Here is a 17215-nt window from a genome sequence, read left to right as displayed (position 1 = left end):
AAGGTGAAGTAAGACGTTGAAGCGAAGTTCTGAAGAGTTTGATCACAACATTGTGTGTTGAGCAACAGTGAAACATAAGTTTTATTTAGAAGATTGGTGGATTTTATCAGATTTTATTACTCTCTCATTTCTCACTATTTCTTAAAGACTGACGAGTGGGGTAGTTGAGATATTGTTGATAGAGAGAAAGCAGAATATTAGTCTTCCTCTGTTGCATCTGTAGAGTTAAGATACAAACGGCGCGGTAGTCAACTCTTCCGATCTCGATTCGTATGCCATAACAAATATGTATATATTTTCTTCCGGTATTATATGATAATGAAAAAGTTTTTTATTTTTCGCTACGGAAAAACATGTTTTAAGATCTCATGATCACATTTTAATAACCGAGAAAATAAATTTTATACACTTGTTAATACCACGTTGTTAGTAGATTGTTAGAATCGCGTTACTCTTATATTGCTAAACAATTGAAGTTATATGCGGCGAATTAATTGACATGTCATATCACATGTGGTTGGTTGACATTCCGAGAGCTAATTCTTTCACAATGAGGTAAGTGATTTCATAGCAACTTTACTTTGGTATTTTTATTAGCATGTGCACTTTATTTAGTATTTTCCTTTTTAATTCATTCGTGAGTGATTAAGGAGAGGTCGTTATACAGAAATACATTATTATTTATTACATATTTAATTTACATATACATAACACATCATTTTCTATCAGTAACATACATAATTTTCTATCAGTCGTTAATTAAACCTTTCGTTCTAGCTTTCTTTTATTGTTGGTTACGAATGTTTCACTTTCATCTTGTCGGCCCTATAATTTAATTAATCAATCATTTTCATACGCTTATAAGCGATGTTACATAGGGGGACATGAATTTCGTTTTCTTACCTATAATACTTAATAGTACTGGTAAAAATATTAAACCGTGCAGAGCACCGAAAAGTACAATTCCCAGATACATTCGGAAGTAAAATACTTGAATGATTTGAGTTTTAGAAAATGCTAGTATCACAATTCCAATAATTTTAGTGAGTGTGATACCAGAGAACACCTGTAGTGATAAAAAATGTCTGTTAAACTATATACGTATACATAAATGGAAAAATTATGTTTAGTAATTAGCTACATTAATAGACGTACCGAACTCCCTATTAAATTAAGCGTATCGGTGGCACGATCAAGCCTCGTATTTCGCGTGGACTTTAAATAATAATGTATAATATGACTGCAAAACTCTACGGATATACCAGTAGCCTGTAAGAATTGAAGTCTGATTTATTTTCCTTTCTGTGGCTGATGAGGAAAAAGCTAACAAATAATTTTTTTTTCTATAACGTATGATTTCTTAAAATGTACTATACCATTATTAAATTGACGAGGGAGACCGCGTTTAATTGAATATTCCACCAATACATGAGTCCTCCCAAATTGATAATTATCATAAGTACTGTTAGTAATACTATCAGTGCGGAAAATATTGATAACCCTGTTAGAATAATAGTTACTACCATGATGACACTGAGAGACAAACCCAATGACACTAATGTCTCTTTCCAGACAGTGAGATATTGTTCATAATAAACATAAAACACGCTGAAAAAAAGTAATACAATGCTCCACTTATTTGTACATTATTATACATACATAGAATAGAGTGTCCTTAATTTTTTCTGGATAATTTTATCAGACACCCTGTATATGCATTATTAAATATTATATAATCGATAATACAAACCTATATGGAAACACAGTTATTTCCTCGTTTGTTAACTTTTTCTCATTTATCATAACTGTTATGTTGTCGGCGATTTCTCTAGCAAGTCTTAGTGATTCGTACCAATCCGATTGTCTCTTTAACGGAGTATGATAGCCCATAAAGTAACTGCCTTGAACATCCGTTAGTCCGTGTACGTTTGTAGTATAACGTAAGGCCTAAAAGTCCGCAAAGAACGATGTTAGATACTATAATATATTTAGGATTCCTATGTAAAAATAGGCATGTAATAAGAGAAGAAAGAAAGATTTTACATCTTTATATGCAGCTCGGCCAGCTTTCGGGCAATTGTTGTCTGGAACATCCTGAATGAAGTATGATAAATACTTTCGAAAACTTCTTGCATCTGGTCGCATCCCGTCAAGAGTAACGTTGCACTCTCCGCATGTATCTGGAATAAAAAAGGTATAACATACACGCGATGTAGCTTAATTTCGATTGGATAAATTGATTTTGTGAAAATTGAGAAAATTAGCGATTACATACAATCTGTATGGGGACAGAATGAGCCATTATTCGACTCCTTACAACATGAACGAATTGACACAAAGTCCATGTAATCGTCCATCCACGACGAAGCTGCTTTCGACAAATAGGATCTACAATTATAAAATCAGCATTCAATTAATATTAGTAATCATTCTGAAATACATAGGCAATGCACGTGTATGAAGTTATGAAAAGTAGATAAATAAGTGTAGAGTTTGCAGAATATGATGAATACTTGTACGTACAGGGTGTCCCAGAAAAAGTGTTAGAGCCGAAAAGGGGTGATTCTGGAGGTGTTTCTGAACAATTTCCTTTGGCGAAATGCAAAGTGAGCCATGGTTTTTGAATTATTAACGAAAAACACTGATCAATGAGAGCGCGCGTAGCTACGGGTAGGTTGGCTTCACGTGGCATTTTGGCAAAGGAAATTGTTGTTCAGAAACACTTACAGAATCATATCTCTTCGGCTCTAACACTTTTTCTGGAACACCTTGTATAAATTATAAAAATACTTTGTATGAATACATACACCTCAGGTTTCCTAGCTGCTGCATAGATCTGCGAATACAACGAATCGCTATTACATTGGAAACCACCGCATATTATATTTTGCACTTCCGTCTTACTATAATCAAGTCCAGGAGTTACTATAAAATAAACAGGTGGTCCCATCGACAGAAGATCTTCCATAAACTGAAAATAGTAGAATCTTTAATCATGTTGCATCAAATATTTAACTATCTGCATCATTTACTCTTATTAATATGTCATCATTATTACATTTATTTAAAATTACCTCAAAATATTTAAAGACGTAAGAATCTTCAGGCATAGAAAGCTTTTGATCCAGGCCAATACTGACTTGTGGCAATACTGTAGCATGTGTGATTAGAGCAACGGAAAACACAATTAACACAATTATTCTACAAGGCGTTGTCATAAGAGTAGGCGTATAAAAACGTTTAAAGATCGTGTGCATAAGGTTGAAGCTTTCTTCCTCTATAAAATTCTCTTTGTCGATTTTTACGCAACAAAAGACATCCAACAGTCTCTTCTAAAATATTAGAACATGTCGTTAGGTCATTGTATAAAATTATTTCGCAACAATCAGGCATTTACCTCAAATCTTTGCGCATCCAGAGATAATAGACAAACGAAAGCTGTTATTTGTAAAAGGAAGTTGATCAGAATGGATAAAGATGCATAGAGAGCAAAAGTATTTACAGCTGGCATTGGTGATAGTGCTCCTGAAAACGTGTTCAATACATGACGATAAGATACTCAAAAATATACATATGCATGTATAATAGGATGTTCCAGACCACCCGTACAGCCCTTCCAAAATCTGGAAAATTGAGTAATTTTTGAAAATCTGAAAACATATTTTCTACGCTAAAAATTATGCATCTTTTGTGGGGAAACATTTTTTTCTAACGCGTTATCTTTTACCCCTAAATGATCTTTATATATTAACTAGTTTCATTTAGGTTTTTACACTTCTCGTCTTCTAGAGATTTAATTTATTGTTATATAGCTTTCTTGTTTCCTCTAAAATTAAGTTTCGGAAGTTTAAAAGCGGTTTTAGTCTTAAAAATATGCATATACCATTTGAAAAAATGGACTTCCGGTCTACACTAGAAGTCGGGAATATCACGATTAGATAGGACAGGCCCGATTTAGTAGAGAATAGATTTTCAAATTTTCAGTAAACTCAATTTTCCAAATTTTAGAAGAGATGTACGGGTTGGTTTGAGACACTCTGTATATCTTGTGAAAATTAAGAAGAACATGTTGAACTAAATATTCATTCGTTAATGTCGTTGCATTTTACTTTATATTATGGTATGGAAATGAGAAAATAAATTGTCAGTTATTGATATCAACCTATTAAGAAGCAGAAGCATTCCGACATGCTAGTAAGTAACATCGACGGTCCAACTTCCGCCAGAATTCTTCCGATATGATCAGGTACAGATTCATCGGCACGTTTTGGATGCCTTTGATGCGTGTGAATCAAAATAAAGATATTGTCTACCCCTACGGCCAATATTAAAAATGGAATCACCTACATTAACAAGAAGCAATCGATTAATATACAATTATACATATTATATTTTGAACTGAAATCACTGGAAGTATAAATTCGAAAATAAATATTTGTCTTACTTCAATTGTAAGAAGCGTCGTGGGTACTCCGATGTAACCGAACACGCCAAGAGAGCAAGCAACTGATGCTATTACTATGATTACTCCACCAAAACTCAACATTATTTTGCTATTCGCCTAGAATCAAATAAAAATGTTTTTCGATGAAAATCAATTTAGGACTATTAATTACTGTAATACTTAAGGTGATTATATCGTCAAATATTTAAGAACAGAATAACTTACAAGATATACTAGGATCCCACATTTTACTTTACTTAACGCAAAAGCTACGTAAAGAATCATCAATGCGTAACTGAGGAGTATTGTCTTAGCTTCTGCTTTCGATGATCGCACTAACTCGTCCTCGATTGATTTCTCTGTGGTATAGGCGACGTCCATAAACTCTGGTCTCTTTTTCACGGTCCATTCTTCCATGAAATCGAGGAACCTGAAAAAGTTAATTATTATATGATATCTCCAGATAGTATTGTTTTACCAGTTTATCGCAACATGTCCCATTTGTATAACTATACTTTACCGTTGTTCCCACTTGTACGCCGATTCGAGCTCCTCCGTATCGAGAGAGTTTTTCACAAGAAAAGATAAAACTACTCCGGTTGCTTTCATATAATTTTTCGCATCGTAATTTAATTCGCCTTCTTTAAGAAAACCTCCGTAAGCCAACGCGGGAAAAACTGGCCCCTTGTATGGTGCCAAACATTCAGGATTGAAAGCGTTCCTTTGTTGAAGTGGAAAATAATTTACATTTATTTTATAATAGAAATTATTGTATTTTGATAACTCACTGGGCACATTTATATAAATGGTCCAAATAAGAGACTCCGGTCGTTCCATTAAAAATGTTGATATCGTTTTGGAAATATCCCCATACGCTTTGCACCGTGCAAAGGTCCAAAGTGATGTTCCCGAGATAGTCGCTTTGAGCAGGCGCGTAACAAATACGGTCCAAACCTTCGTCGTCATCTTTGCCGAGCTGATAAAGCAAATTTTGATATCAACGCGTTAAGTATTGTTTAAGCGTTTAGCGAGTTTATTCGTACGTATTCGTGAAATAATATTTACTTTCAGTATTTCATTCTGAAGTTCGTATACAGCGAGTAGGAACTCCTTGTTGAACACAGGACCCAATTTGAGAACGTCGGTTGTCGAATTATAAGGCACCTGAATGCGAAGAATTTTAGAAGTGATAAAATAATAATACAAGAAAAACAGGTGAGATATATTATTATTAAACTGTGGATTTAAAATGTGGAAATAAAACTTTCGAGATATCAATTTAGAAATTGAGACTTGTTTTAGTCTTCCAATATAATGATAAACGCTTGCGTGTGTAATGCATATTCTTGCACATCAAATTATTCTATAAATACATAAAATCCATAGTCTATGTATTATTACCTCCGGCAAGCCTACGGCTTTAATGTAGATTTGTTCGGTTCTGTAGAAGGGTTGAAACTGCGTATCGAAGTAATCCTTCTCGACTCTAGCTCTGCTAGTGGGTGCTGCCCAAATTTCCGTTGGATTGCTTATTACTTGAAGACTCGTGATTCCATAGCTCAGTCCAATTATTATACATAAGAACACGAGTAAGAGAACGACTGGATATTTTGCAAATGCTATCAAACAAATTAATCATATTGATAAGGATTAGGAAAAGCCAGCTTAAATATCTATATAAGTGACAATACAGTCCTGATATGATTGATATAAGGAACGTACCTCTACCCCAGGCAATAAAAATTGATCGACATATTATGTCAATTTTTGAAAATTGTTTTATTTCCGTTTCACCCTCCGCGTTGATGTTTTCATCAACAACTGGTTTATCTGGAATTCGATATATTTATTATAGCCGGAAGGGCAAAAATTAGTGTAATTATGATTATGATAACATTGCGTACTGTTCACCGAATGCAAGTGCAAGTTGAAACGATACCTGAACGTATTTTCTTTACAACTATGAATGTAATCGTAGCTGACAGTATTAATACACCAATTACTATTCCGGCTATCACTCCGTAACCGTTGTGGTTAAAAATGATGAATTTAGGCTTTTCCTTTACCAATTCCATATACGGACAGGCCGACGGGCAGTCGTTGCAACCGCAAGCTACCGATCCCTGTCGAACGAAAACGATTTTTAGAAACGCATACGATTTCTTTATATTCAACTTCGCTTACTTGCGTATGTACAATAAAGATTTGAATTATTTTGTTCCTATAATCCGCAGTCTAACTATAAATAAATAGATCTGTCAATAATTTTAAACGGTTATCCATCAGACTTACATTGTAGCTTTCATTACATGGTTTCACCGACGCGTTCCAAAACATTCCGTTCCAAGATTCATTCTCAGTAAGGAAATCCATTTTAAACTTGATGAGCGGATTTTCGCCTTGATACTCGTACCACCTATAATTGTATTTTTTTTTAGTCTGTATTCTATTAATGATTTATACATAATTGTCATAACAATCTTTAAGTTTACAATTTCGGCGTGCATGTTTCCGCTGTGTGTTTTCCGCATGATATTCCCATAGCCAAATTTCCAGTTGATGGCATAATGACGTTCTTACAGGAGTCAAATGTTCTATTCATATATCCTTCATCCACATAAGCCTAAAAAAGGAGAAATTACTTGTAATTCATTGCATCCTGTTTCGTATACATATGTATACGTCATTTTTTTGTTTTATTGCAACTTGGATATAATGTTTAAAATAATTTAGATAGACCTTAGAATTGAATTAAGGATGTATTGGCTATACAATCAATCCCAAAAGTTTATGTACCTTAGAAAAACGCATTTCCTATAATTAAAAAGAAATCAGACGTCGGAAGAATAATGCTAATAATAAATAGCTACGTGCTAAAAAGTATAGAAGGAAATATCCAACTAAGTATTAACGCTAGCGAAAAATTTTTACATGGAAATTGTAGATCTCGTCGTCCTCTACAAGAAAGGTCATATGAAATTTTTCCGTATGTCCAACGGTTTGGGAGTTATTGGCCAAAAACGAAAATTTGGAAGAAATTGAAGGGGTACCCCTTGGAAAAATCTCGGAAAAATCGAAAATTTTTTGTTGTTGTTTATTATTAGCAATGCTCTTCCGACGTCTGATTTATTTTTAAAAAATGCGTTTCTAAAGTGCATAAACTTTTGGGATTGACTGTATAGCCAATACATCCTTAATTAGAGTGGGAACAACGGTTCACTTACTTGAACTCCATCGACGTAAGTTACATTATTGTTTGTTTCTGTCTTTGTAATATTCAAAAATGTGCTTTGCACAGGGCTACAAGTTAAGTCGCACAAAAGCTGGTACATATTTCTTATACACGTTGGACATCTACCAAAAACAGCTTCAGCCGTGTCTAACTTACTAAGGAGTGTTTCTATATTACTATCATCGCAACATAATTTCGGTTTATCATTATCTGAAACATCTATAAATTTGGTATAAGTAGCCGGAAAATAAATAATTATCCGTTAGTTTTGACGTCAAGTATAAACTGCTGAATTGAAATATTCACAGAAAGAGAAATGTACCTATGCCTTCAAAATACTGTGGACACTTCTCACGAAGTCTCCTTTTCACGTCCGTATTATTGCTGGCAAACGGGGGGCCCAAATATACTAACGTGTATCCCTCAGCGGCCTCGCTCGTCCCGGACCACACGCAATGGGCATTTTCCCCATTCTGGCACTGCACTATTGTTAATGTGTAACAAGATATTAATATAGCAGTAATAACTTCAAGACAGATTCGATTCATGTTGATAATAATTCCGTAAAAATATCGAACGGATAGTTCAGCTTGTAGTATCTATAGGCCACTGTTTGATTCTCTTCTTTACAGTTATGCACATGTATTCTCTACGTTTATATACATTTGTATTAGATAATTTCGCCAATACGCACGATAATTAATAAATTTATATCGATCACCACGTTTACACTGATTACTATTTTAATAATACTGATGCACTGGTTTCCATGTTGCTTGATCATTGACTTGGCCCGGAATGATCCTTAACGAAGGTGATTCTTCGTTTTCGTTCATGTGAATTGAAAAATATCGATTATCATTTTATCGTTCAGGTGCACGAATCAGTAGAACGGCTATTGCAGGAAAATGAGTAACCGTAATCTTACACCGGACAGACTGATCAAGAACAGCCGTGTATTTCAGATCGATGTAGGATCAGTAAACTGATAATGATTAACGCAACTTTTGAAGTGTTTAAGTCGTGCACACCTGCGATTAATCAATAGCTGAAATCTAATGTGGCGAACAAAGAATCGTTTTTGTATTAACAGGTATATATTGTATAAGATACGAGCGATTATAGTAAAAAATATCATGCACCGTTATTCAAAGAAATCTTTTTACATACGTAATACGAATGCATAATGTATATACGTGCACGGAAAATTGCAAGGAAGCTATCGAATTGAAATTATTTTTGAAAGAATAGAAGCAACTTCAATACTGAATAATCATATTTTAATGACTCAATGATTGTACAAATGGATCACTCTTGAACATTTCCGCATAACCGAGGAACAATAACAATAAATACAGGAATTATCGTAATTATAATGTTCATTACTAATATATAAGTACACAATAGATGGGAACGCGTAATTAACACGTTTACATTGCGTTCGCGTGTTTATACGCGGGCGATTTCGTTTTCTTCATTTCTGATTGACCGCACGTTAATGAAAAGGAAAAGGAATATAGAAAGACTGTATTTTAACTGTCTCTTCGTTTCGTTTTAAACATGACCAGCCCACCCTGTTCCATTTTATCTCGAACTTTTATCGTAATATTTTATCCCCGCTTATACAATTGTATAGTTATTCTATCAATCGTTTAAAATCTTTGGATTCGCACCCACCTCAAGGATTTATCCTTTCGACCTCCTCTTTTCTTTCTCTCTCATTTTCTGTTCTTTCACACACGGATACGCATACGTTCAACTGTCGCTCACTGATTCATCTATTTCACCCTCTTTCTCTCTGTACCTCCCTTCTCTCTTTCACGCCTGCTTCCTTCACTCTCCGTTATCCCTTTCCACGATATACATACTCGGTGCCCGTATATAACAATATCGAAATTGTCATAATTTAAGTATATTATGTTCAACGGTGTCGATAAAGTTTATTTCAATAAAATTTGTGGATAATGTCAATAATATTGTATAATAGATGATAATCGTTCGACGATTTTTACTGCGATCGGGGGCGAAAAATATGAAACTCGTTACTAGGCCAACTATGTATTAAGATACGTCTCCGAGCTAGAGTGTCTTGTCGAGCGTCCCAGCGATTTTTCTTACACGTGTACCGCGTTGCGTGTTTAAATCTTCAGGAACTTTGCGATTCTCCTAATTTCTCTTTCTTTCTAGGCGCCTAATCAGATGCGCCGGTCTTTGATCATTTACTTGTTCCCATTCTCCCCCGTTTGTCGATTTCGTTCTTATCATTATCAAGATTTAACTAACATTTTTTAAACACGTACATCGTGATAACTATCGTCTCCATCTTCCTTCACCCCTAATTTTAAAACACAAAAGACGTCGATCTAAGTAAGTTTCCCATTGATTGTCACATATAAATGCAGGGACGTACGTAAATACTAATATTGAACGTTCGAAAATTTTCACATTTTTTCGTATTCGCAATTGTTACAGTTACCTTATCTTGATTGACGCTCTACAAAGTCGAACTCGATCTTTTGTAAAACTATGGAAAAGTAGTTTAAACATTCACGTGTTTGATGTCTCTCTCATTGGACTTCGGCTGTTTCCTACATTTTCGCGACGCTGCAAATTATTTATCGTTTTATATTTTATTCCAAATGAGGTATCGTTCAAAGGAAGAGTCTTATCTCGCAGGATAAGTTCACGCGGTTCGAGAAAAACGGGAACGTCGACGTTTTCTTTTTAATTCTTTACCTTTTTTTTTTACGCTCGGAGACGCGCCTCGACGAAATTTATACAATAAAATTTTTTTATATATATATGTATATAGTAGACAATGCAATAATTCGAGCAACAGAAGGTCTCCTGTAGATTTTGAAATTCGCACATTATGACATCTATAGTAATCGATATATATATAAGTAGGTATCTTATTATTTCTTCTCCGTGGTGAAGTATTTTAATCGATATCTTATTTTACGTTAAGTATTTTTTATGTATATGCGCACGTGTGCGATCATGTGGTTGTCTGTGTAAGTGTGTGCATACGTTCAATAAATGTGTGCGCGAGTATTTATTACATGTCGGATGAGAAAAAAAAGAGCACACCTGTGCGACGGTTCGAGGCGACGACGAAAAATTTTGTAGACGAAGGAGATAATATAATGACATTGTTCTCTTATCAATCGATCCTCGAAACGTGGTGATCTATCATTCTCAATGTGAATAACTTTTCTTCCGATAAATGTATTAATAACGCGATTCTGTTATTTGACAAGATAAGATAACTATCGAATTCATTGAAACGTCCACTGAAACAAAGTTCAATCGTTTTTTCTTTTTCATTAGACGCCTTAAGTCGAATTGAATTGTGCTCTTTTCTCTTTCTTCTCAAAATTAATTATAATGTAACTCCTTTTCGCCGTTATTCCCATTACGTGAAATCATATGGAGCGATTGGTAGTCCGAAATTTCTTATATTAAAAGATTAGTATTTAAATTGGAAGTGTCGAACGTGATAAAAACGTGTACAAAGAGTTTACGTATTATAAATTTTACATAATTATGGCACTATACAAGTAAACAAGGAAATGTATTGCGGTAATTTACGCATTTCGGCGATCGTGTTTGAAATTGACGTAGGCTGGAACTAAGACTGGTTAAAAGAGCAAATATTTATGATTCAACACGATCGAATTTTCGTAATGTTGCGTTTTGGAACGGTAACAAAAAAAATGTACAAATGATAGCTCGATTCTGCGTGTCACTCATACAGGTAACACGTATGTGTACACGTGTATATATATATTATGTATATATAGGATGATCCAAAGTGTTGTTCAGAAATTTTGGTGCTCGTTTCTCATACTACCTAACTTACTCTACGTCCTACGGGTAGGCAAATCTCTCTAGCTTATTGGCAGGAGTAGGAAAGGAAAAGAACGGGACGCATGAAGGAAGGTATGATCTTTCGTTTCGTTCAGAGTATATCATCGAATTTGCGAACAACCGTTTACTCTCATCCTACATATTATGTATACGCCTATTATACAATATACACACACCCACGAACGCGTTCACGCAGGCACATACGCATATATATTATACGTGTGTGTGTATCTTATCTCGTGTTGCATGTGTTGCAGATATTCGTCTGCGTAGACAAATATATGCGTACATACATATATGTATATATATGTATACGTATATGTATATAGATATAGATGTAGATATAGATATAGATATACTTTCTGTTTTCTAATTTACAAGTATTAATCACTTAATATCGTGTTAACTTATCACTTAGCATTCGTTAACAATGCATTATACGTCAAGTATTTGTTAACTCTTGTTGTATTTATATATCGCCGACGCTACGACGGTGTTCCACATAGTTTCATTTATTTAATACTGGATCTTGAACGCGTACGCTGCTTCAACGATTTCGATTAATACCATCACGCTTGGTATGCTTAGGTACACAATTTATTGTTCACCGCATATGCGAACAATGGCCACGCGCAAATTGACATCTCCCGTTTCGTGTTTTTAGCCTCGAATATCCTGACCCACCAATCGTAGTTTATAAGTAACGTTAAAAATAAAATTTCCTATAACGAGAATAGAATACTCGAGCCCAAAATGTGTTCGAAACATGTGGAAGACCGTGTCCCTCGATGCGATACACGTATATATGTATGTACATATGTATACAGATACGCATGTATACAAATGTATCTATATGCTCTGTGTGCCACTGCAGGTACAGACGTATGCGTACACGACAGGTACCCAACGCATGTACGCACATACACACACGTACATATGTACACACGACTTATTTCGTTAAATGTTCTTATTTCATCACTAAATCTCCTCGTCAATGTCGTCGTTCGTTCTTAATTTCTCTTTTTTTTTGTGGACATTTCATATATAATGTCTTGATTTTTTTCGCCCACCGTAGCGACGTTTTATCGTTTAACAATGAATACAATGACGGTGATGACGATAACCATGATTATGGTAATAGATATTAGTAACGGTAAGCTGTCTATACAAACCAATAATAGAACTAGTAATATCACTAATACGCAATAACAACAATAATAATAGAATAAGTAACGATGATGGTAATCATAATAATTCAAAGTAATAAGGGGATTTTGGCAACAATTGCGACAGTGATAACGAATGATAAACAAATTTAAGGAGTAATGGTATTAAAAATACACATGAAAATAATCATGACATGGAGTATAATACGAATATGAGAGGATGATCATGGTGACGACGACGACAATAATAATGACAATATTGATAGTATCAATATTACATTATATACAGAGTTTATTGCGCATTGCCGTCCACGTGGAGAAGAGAGTTGTGAAACTAATTACACTTGGTGGATTAAAATCGAATAAAAATGAATGGTTATATTTTACAGAAATATTTGAAAAATCTATGCCGTCTTGAACATTCATCGCAGCTCGTACTTGCGTGGATGACATGCAGAATCATCATAGTAGCAGCAGAAGCGGTAGTAGTAGAGTAGTAGTGATGATAGCAAGAGTAGCAGAAGTATTAAAAGTAGCGGAAGTAGTAGAAGTAGTACAAGCAGTAGTAGGAGTGTTGGTTGAATGGTGGTGATGATAGTAGATAGAATTTTACCAAACTCGTTACTCTATACTAGCATTGCTAGTTGAGCAATATTGTTGTTTGATTTTGATTACTATAGTACAGTGAGATCGGTGGGTAGAACAGTATTGCTTGAATGAGGAGTCCGAAGATGATCTTGAAGATCCTCATCGACCGCGTTATACAATTTTCGTAGCGGCACGTTCCCTTTCCGGTCCGAGGGAAATTCTTTTCCGTTAAAAAGTAACACTTTCGTATTTTCAACATTTTCTCCCATTTAACAATCGAGTATCGTTCGTTGTACAGAGAAAAAGTTGCGGCGCGACGCTTGGCGTTGCGTTTGGAAGACAAACGAGAATAAGGAAGCATGGAAACGCGTAACGATCAAAGTTACAATAACTGTGTACGTGATTCCGCGTGGGCGGCAAGCGCGCGCTAAGTCTTTACAGTTTACACGATAATCGAATAATTTCACGGTTTCTTTAAACTTAATTCGATACTTCGTTAATCAGTTAACATCTATTTAATTTAAACATGGTTATTACAGTTAGATTGTTGAGCACAATTATTGATTTCTATCAGAGACTTTCGGGAGGCGCTATGAGACGAGCTTATGTCCCCGAACTCGCTGCCCGACTTACCCTTACGCGGCAACGTCGTCGACTCCCCGAGCGAGGGTAATTCCCGTGGCTTCCAGATCGGCGAACCTTCAATTCAGATTAATACTCGTGTGACGGCTGTTTCTAAAAAGTTATTAATAATTTCCAATTCTCGTGCATCGTTCACTTCGTGTGCCAAGTGATTTCATATTTTTGAATTCTATTCAATTTTTATTATTATTACGTTCATTGTTTGGTATAAATTTGACAGTACACGAAAATTAGAAATTTATTATTCTATGTTGATGAATTTTCTTCTCACCAAGTTCCTTGACTGTGATCGGTTGATAGTTTTCCGGCTGATGAGAGGACTGGATCAGCCTTGCCTGGCTACCCGTGCTTCCTGCTGAAATGGTTGAAGCGGTGCTCAAAGTCAAATGATTCGGTGTGCGGCCCAAATTCGCCTTCTTCTCACCTAAAAAAGCTTGCGAGTCTTCCTCCCCCTCGGATTTCGTTCCCGAATCCATTTCGACTTTTACCTCGCCTGCGTATTTCAAATAACGTAACTTACATCGTTATCGCGACTCAAAACTCGTCCCCTTTATGCCAGACCCGTGATTATGCGACTCGATCAATTCTGAAGTTGAATTCACTTTTGCCATTGCTAAACGGGACAATAATGACACAATTAATGAATAAATATGGGTCTAGCATAAGCGGGAAGAAATGATTATTTAATATTCTATCCAATAATCCAAAGTTTTACACCACCTTGCATTAGAAAAAAATGTGGGGTAAACTTTTACTATATAAAACAATCTTACCGGACGTATCGCTTATGGTCTTGCTTCGGGAACGAAATGTCGTTTGCTGTTGGTTGATCACGGCTCCTGTTGGTTCCTCTGCATCCTTGTCCTCGGAGCTCTCGTGCTCCACCGCTTGCTTCGATTGGCTGTATTTCCGTTTTACGTTATGCGAGGTCGGGAGCAGTTGTGGTTTAACGATTTTCTTGGACAGGGTACCGGTAGTCGCGATGCTACCGTTGCCGTTTTGTCCCTGACTTGGTGGCTGCTTTTCGAATTTCTCGATGTGTCCGGTCGACATTCGTGGTGCAATCGTCATCGGTGGTTGGTTCATGTTCTGTTTCGTCGACGGTATGCTCATATTTCGTACCGATTCTCGAATAATTTGACGAATCGTCCTCAAAAATGCGTTTCTAAATTCTGTCGTGCTGAGGGTAAAAAGGAGACGTGTAAAAGCTCGTCGCTTGCTGACACGATATTAGAGCGATCAGAGAGCAAGAAGCAAAGCATGTTGTAAGCAATGTTTCCCAAATAGTATATGACACACTACACGTATGTATATCGAAGAAACTGGTAATAAAACTAAACGTACAGTAAATCGAGGGGATAAAATGATTAGAAAATGTAAAGTAACATTATTTCGTGACAGTAATAAACGCAAAAAATCTTTCATATTTGCATAATCACGCATTTCAAAATGTTACTTAACATTTCTCGATTTAAATTCACACTTTTTTCGTGAACTTCCAATTCGAGGATACTCTGCACGCAACGAGAAATATATTAGACATATACGTATGAAATGTACCTGACAATGATGTGTAGCATCAAATTAATGCAGGCAAACTCGTCGGATAATGCGGTGGTGTTAGAGCAAAGCGTGTATATTTAAAAAATTTCATTCAAGGTAAAATAGAAAATACGATACCTGTTAGAGAGCACGTATACTTTCTCCGATCTTCTTTGTAATTGACTTCTTAAGTGGATCAATTCCCATAAGAAATGCGATTCCATGTCTTTGGCAGAACTAGCTCTAACTTGGACTTCTGTTACGGGGATCAAGACTTGATAACGAATTATTTCTACCTCGCTGGGATTCGTTTTCGTGGGTACCTGATTAATGGATTACTTGTTATACGGAGCGTTCCTGTGAATATTCCTGCTACATGCGTAATGAAGGAGAACTAGAAATTTACCATGAGCTTCTTCTTTGGCCTTAATCGTTCCTTGCACAGAAATACGACGGCAGATTTAAATACGAAACACATCGCGTGTAATTCCAGACCTTTCTTGATTTTACCAAGAAAATCGGAAATATTCAGCCATTCAACGCCTCCATAGTACAAAAGATCCCCAGGACTTAAGTCGATCGGCTGATAAATTATAATTATCATTAATAACATTTGCATGAAACCTGCAAGCCACTTATTAATTGAATAAAATTATACTCCTTGTCGTTACCTGTTTGCAAGATTTTTGATGTTGTCTGAACAAATGATCAAAGATCGCTCCGTACTCTTCGTGAATTCTTTGCATTTCATTTATGTGTTCCGCTACTTTTTCCATGCCTTTTAGCGCTTCTGCAATCGACAGTAAATTATCTCTGTTCATTAATTATTCATTGTCTCAATACAAGTCATTAATTTTAGGATCCTGTTATACATAATATTTAATACATTGTTGTCCTTGTATTTACCGATCAAATGTTGATGCTCCTCGCTTCGTTCGTCAGTTAGGTTCCGGAGCTGTTGTAGCAACAAAGGATATTTCAATATTCGTTGAATAGGTTTTATCAAGTATGATTCTAAAGTTGACGAATGTTGCTGCTTTGGATTTCTCGCTTGCAGGAACTCTTGTAAAGCTTGATTTCCTTCATCTATACGAACGGAAGGATGTAGTCGAAAATTTTTCGAAGATGGGAATTGATTTTCTTGAATAGAAAAATCGACAATTTACTTACTTGGATGTAAAACCTTTTGCGCCTTTGAATGGCTAGCACAAAACGAACTGTACAACTTGAAATGATTTACGTAATACAAGAAGGCACTTCCAATAGAAAACAGGACACCCTTTAACAGAAAAGAACGCGAAATAAAGAAATTTTCAGCGAACGTTTAGTCTTTAGTCAGCTTATGAGGTCGTCGCGTACCTTAAATTGACTAGGATGGTCAAAATTATTGAAATCAACTTCCATCTCGATCGCGTGATCGAGATTTTGTAGAAACTGTCGTTGAAACGTAACAATCTCTTGTATGTTCCCGAACAATGCGTTTATCTCTGCGTTCGATAGGAAGGTTTCACGTTTAAGGGGTTCTAAGTAGTTCTCCAACAAATTATTTAAATTCTGGAAGCATAATCGCATTTATGTAATTATAAACGTAATCGTTCAGAATAATACATATAGGGCGGTATTCAGAGTCGTTAATTATATTTACTATCGCCTTAAGCATTTGCTTAAGTCCCAGTTTCCTGTACACAACAGGAACTAGAAATGTGGGATAGACAAGGATAGGAAAACTTA

The 17215-nt window shown here is 35.6% G+C and overlaps 2 protein-coding genes and 1 long non-coding RNA gene across 20 annotated transcripts in view; 1 reads left to right on the top strand and 2 right to left on the bottom strand.

Moving 5' to 3' along the window:
* Positions 1-695: 695 nt before the first annotated feature.
* Positions 696-8850, bottom strand: LOC108631081 (NPC intracellular cholesterol transporter 1 homolog 1b). Of its 2 annotated transcripts, XM_026818614.1 has the most exons (23): positions 7999-8850; positions 7669-7895; positions 6937-7067; positions 6737-6860; positions 6384-6567; positions 6167-6274; positions 5846-6063; positions 5510-5608; positions 5233-5420; positions 4965-5165; positions 4670-4874; positions 4445-4561; positions 4163-4343; positions 3398-3525; positions 3075-3332; positions 2808-2971; positions 2276-2388; positions 2044-2180; positions 1751-1947; positions 1377-1608; positions 1156-1269; positions 904-1066; positions 697-825 (listed from the first exon to the last, which is right to left on the bottom strand). In XM_026818614.1, the coding sequence occupies exons 1-23, from the start codon at positions 8222-8224 to the stop codon at positions 812-814; spliced, it is 3729 nt and encodes a 1242-aa protein (XP_026674415.1). In that variant the 5' UTR covers positions 8225-8850; the 3' UTR covers positions 697-811. The 2 variants fall into 2 exon arrangements, with proteins under 2 accessions (XP_026674414.1, XP_026674415.1); XM_026818613.1 differs by having other exon boundaries at positions 696-1066; positions 7999-8835.
* Positions 5376-5982, top strand: LOC113465085 (uncharacterized). Its single transcript, XR_003389912.1, has 3 exons — positions 5376-5448; positions 5516-5659; positions 5892-5982. It is a non-coding gene; the product is annotated as an uncharacterized LOC113465085 (long non-coding RNA).
* An 84-nt stretch (positions 8851-8934) lies between the features above and the next one.
* The window catches only part of sif (guanine nucleotide exchange factor still life), a 28685-nt gene continuing 20404 nt past the window's right edge, over positions 8935-17215 (bottom strand). For 13 of the 17 annotated variants that reach the window (XM_026818599.1, XM_018034817.2, XM_026818606.1 and 10 more), the window contains 9 exons: positions 16844-17038; positions 16655-16763; positions 16391-16570; positions 16156-16274; positions 15891-16067; positions 15623-15807; positions 14716-15122; positions 14214-14435; positions 8935-13999 (listed from right to left, as the gene is read on the bottom strand). In XM_026818599.1, coding sequence (XP_026674400.1) covers positions 13821-13999; positions 14214-14435; positions 14716-15122; positions 15623-15807; positions 15891-16067; positions 16156-16274; positions 16391-16570; positions 16655-16763; positions 16844-17038 — 1773 coding nt within the window. In that variant the 3' untranslated portion in view covers positions 8935-13820. Of the gene's footprint in view, positions 14000-14213; positions 14556-14715; positions 15123-15622; positions 15808-15890; positions 16068-16155; positions 16275-16390; positions 16571-16654; positions 16764-16843; positions 17039-17215 lie in introns of those variants that run through there. The other 4 variants (XM_026818603.1, XM_026818604.1, XR_003389910.1 and 1 more) reach the window with 4 other exon arrangements.

This window comes from Ceratina calcarata, unplaced genomic scaffold (genome assembly GCF_001652005.2).
Source record: "Ceratina calcarata isolate Rehan_Ccalc_2016 unplaced genomic scaffold, ASM165200v1 scaffold81, whole genome shotgun sequence".
NCBI lineage: Eukaryota > Metazoa > Arthropoda > Insecta > Hymenoptera > Apidae > Ceratina > Ceratina calcarata.
This window is presented reverse-complemented; position numbering and strand designations above follow the sequence as displayed.

Coding starts and splice junctions, on each gene's coding strand:
- LOC108631081 (XM_026818613.1), bottom strand. CDS start 8,224: ATGAATCGAATCTGTCTTGAAGTTATTACTGCTATATTAATATCTTGT. Junction 5,421..5,509: donor TTCAGAATGAAATACTGAAA/GTAAATATTATT, acceptor TTGCTTTATCAG/CTCGGCAAAGATGACGACGA. Junction 1,948..2,043: donor GCCGAGCTGCATATAAAGAT/GTAAAATCTTTC, acceptor GCGGACTTTTAG/GCCTTACGTTATACTACAAA.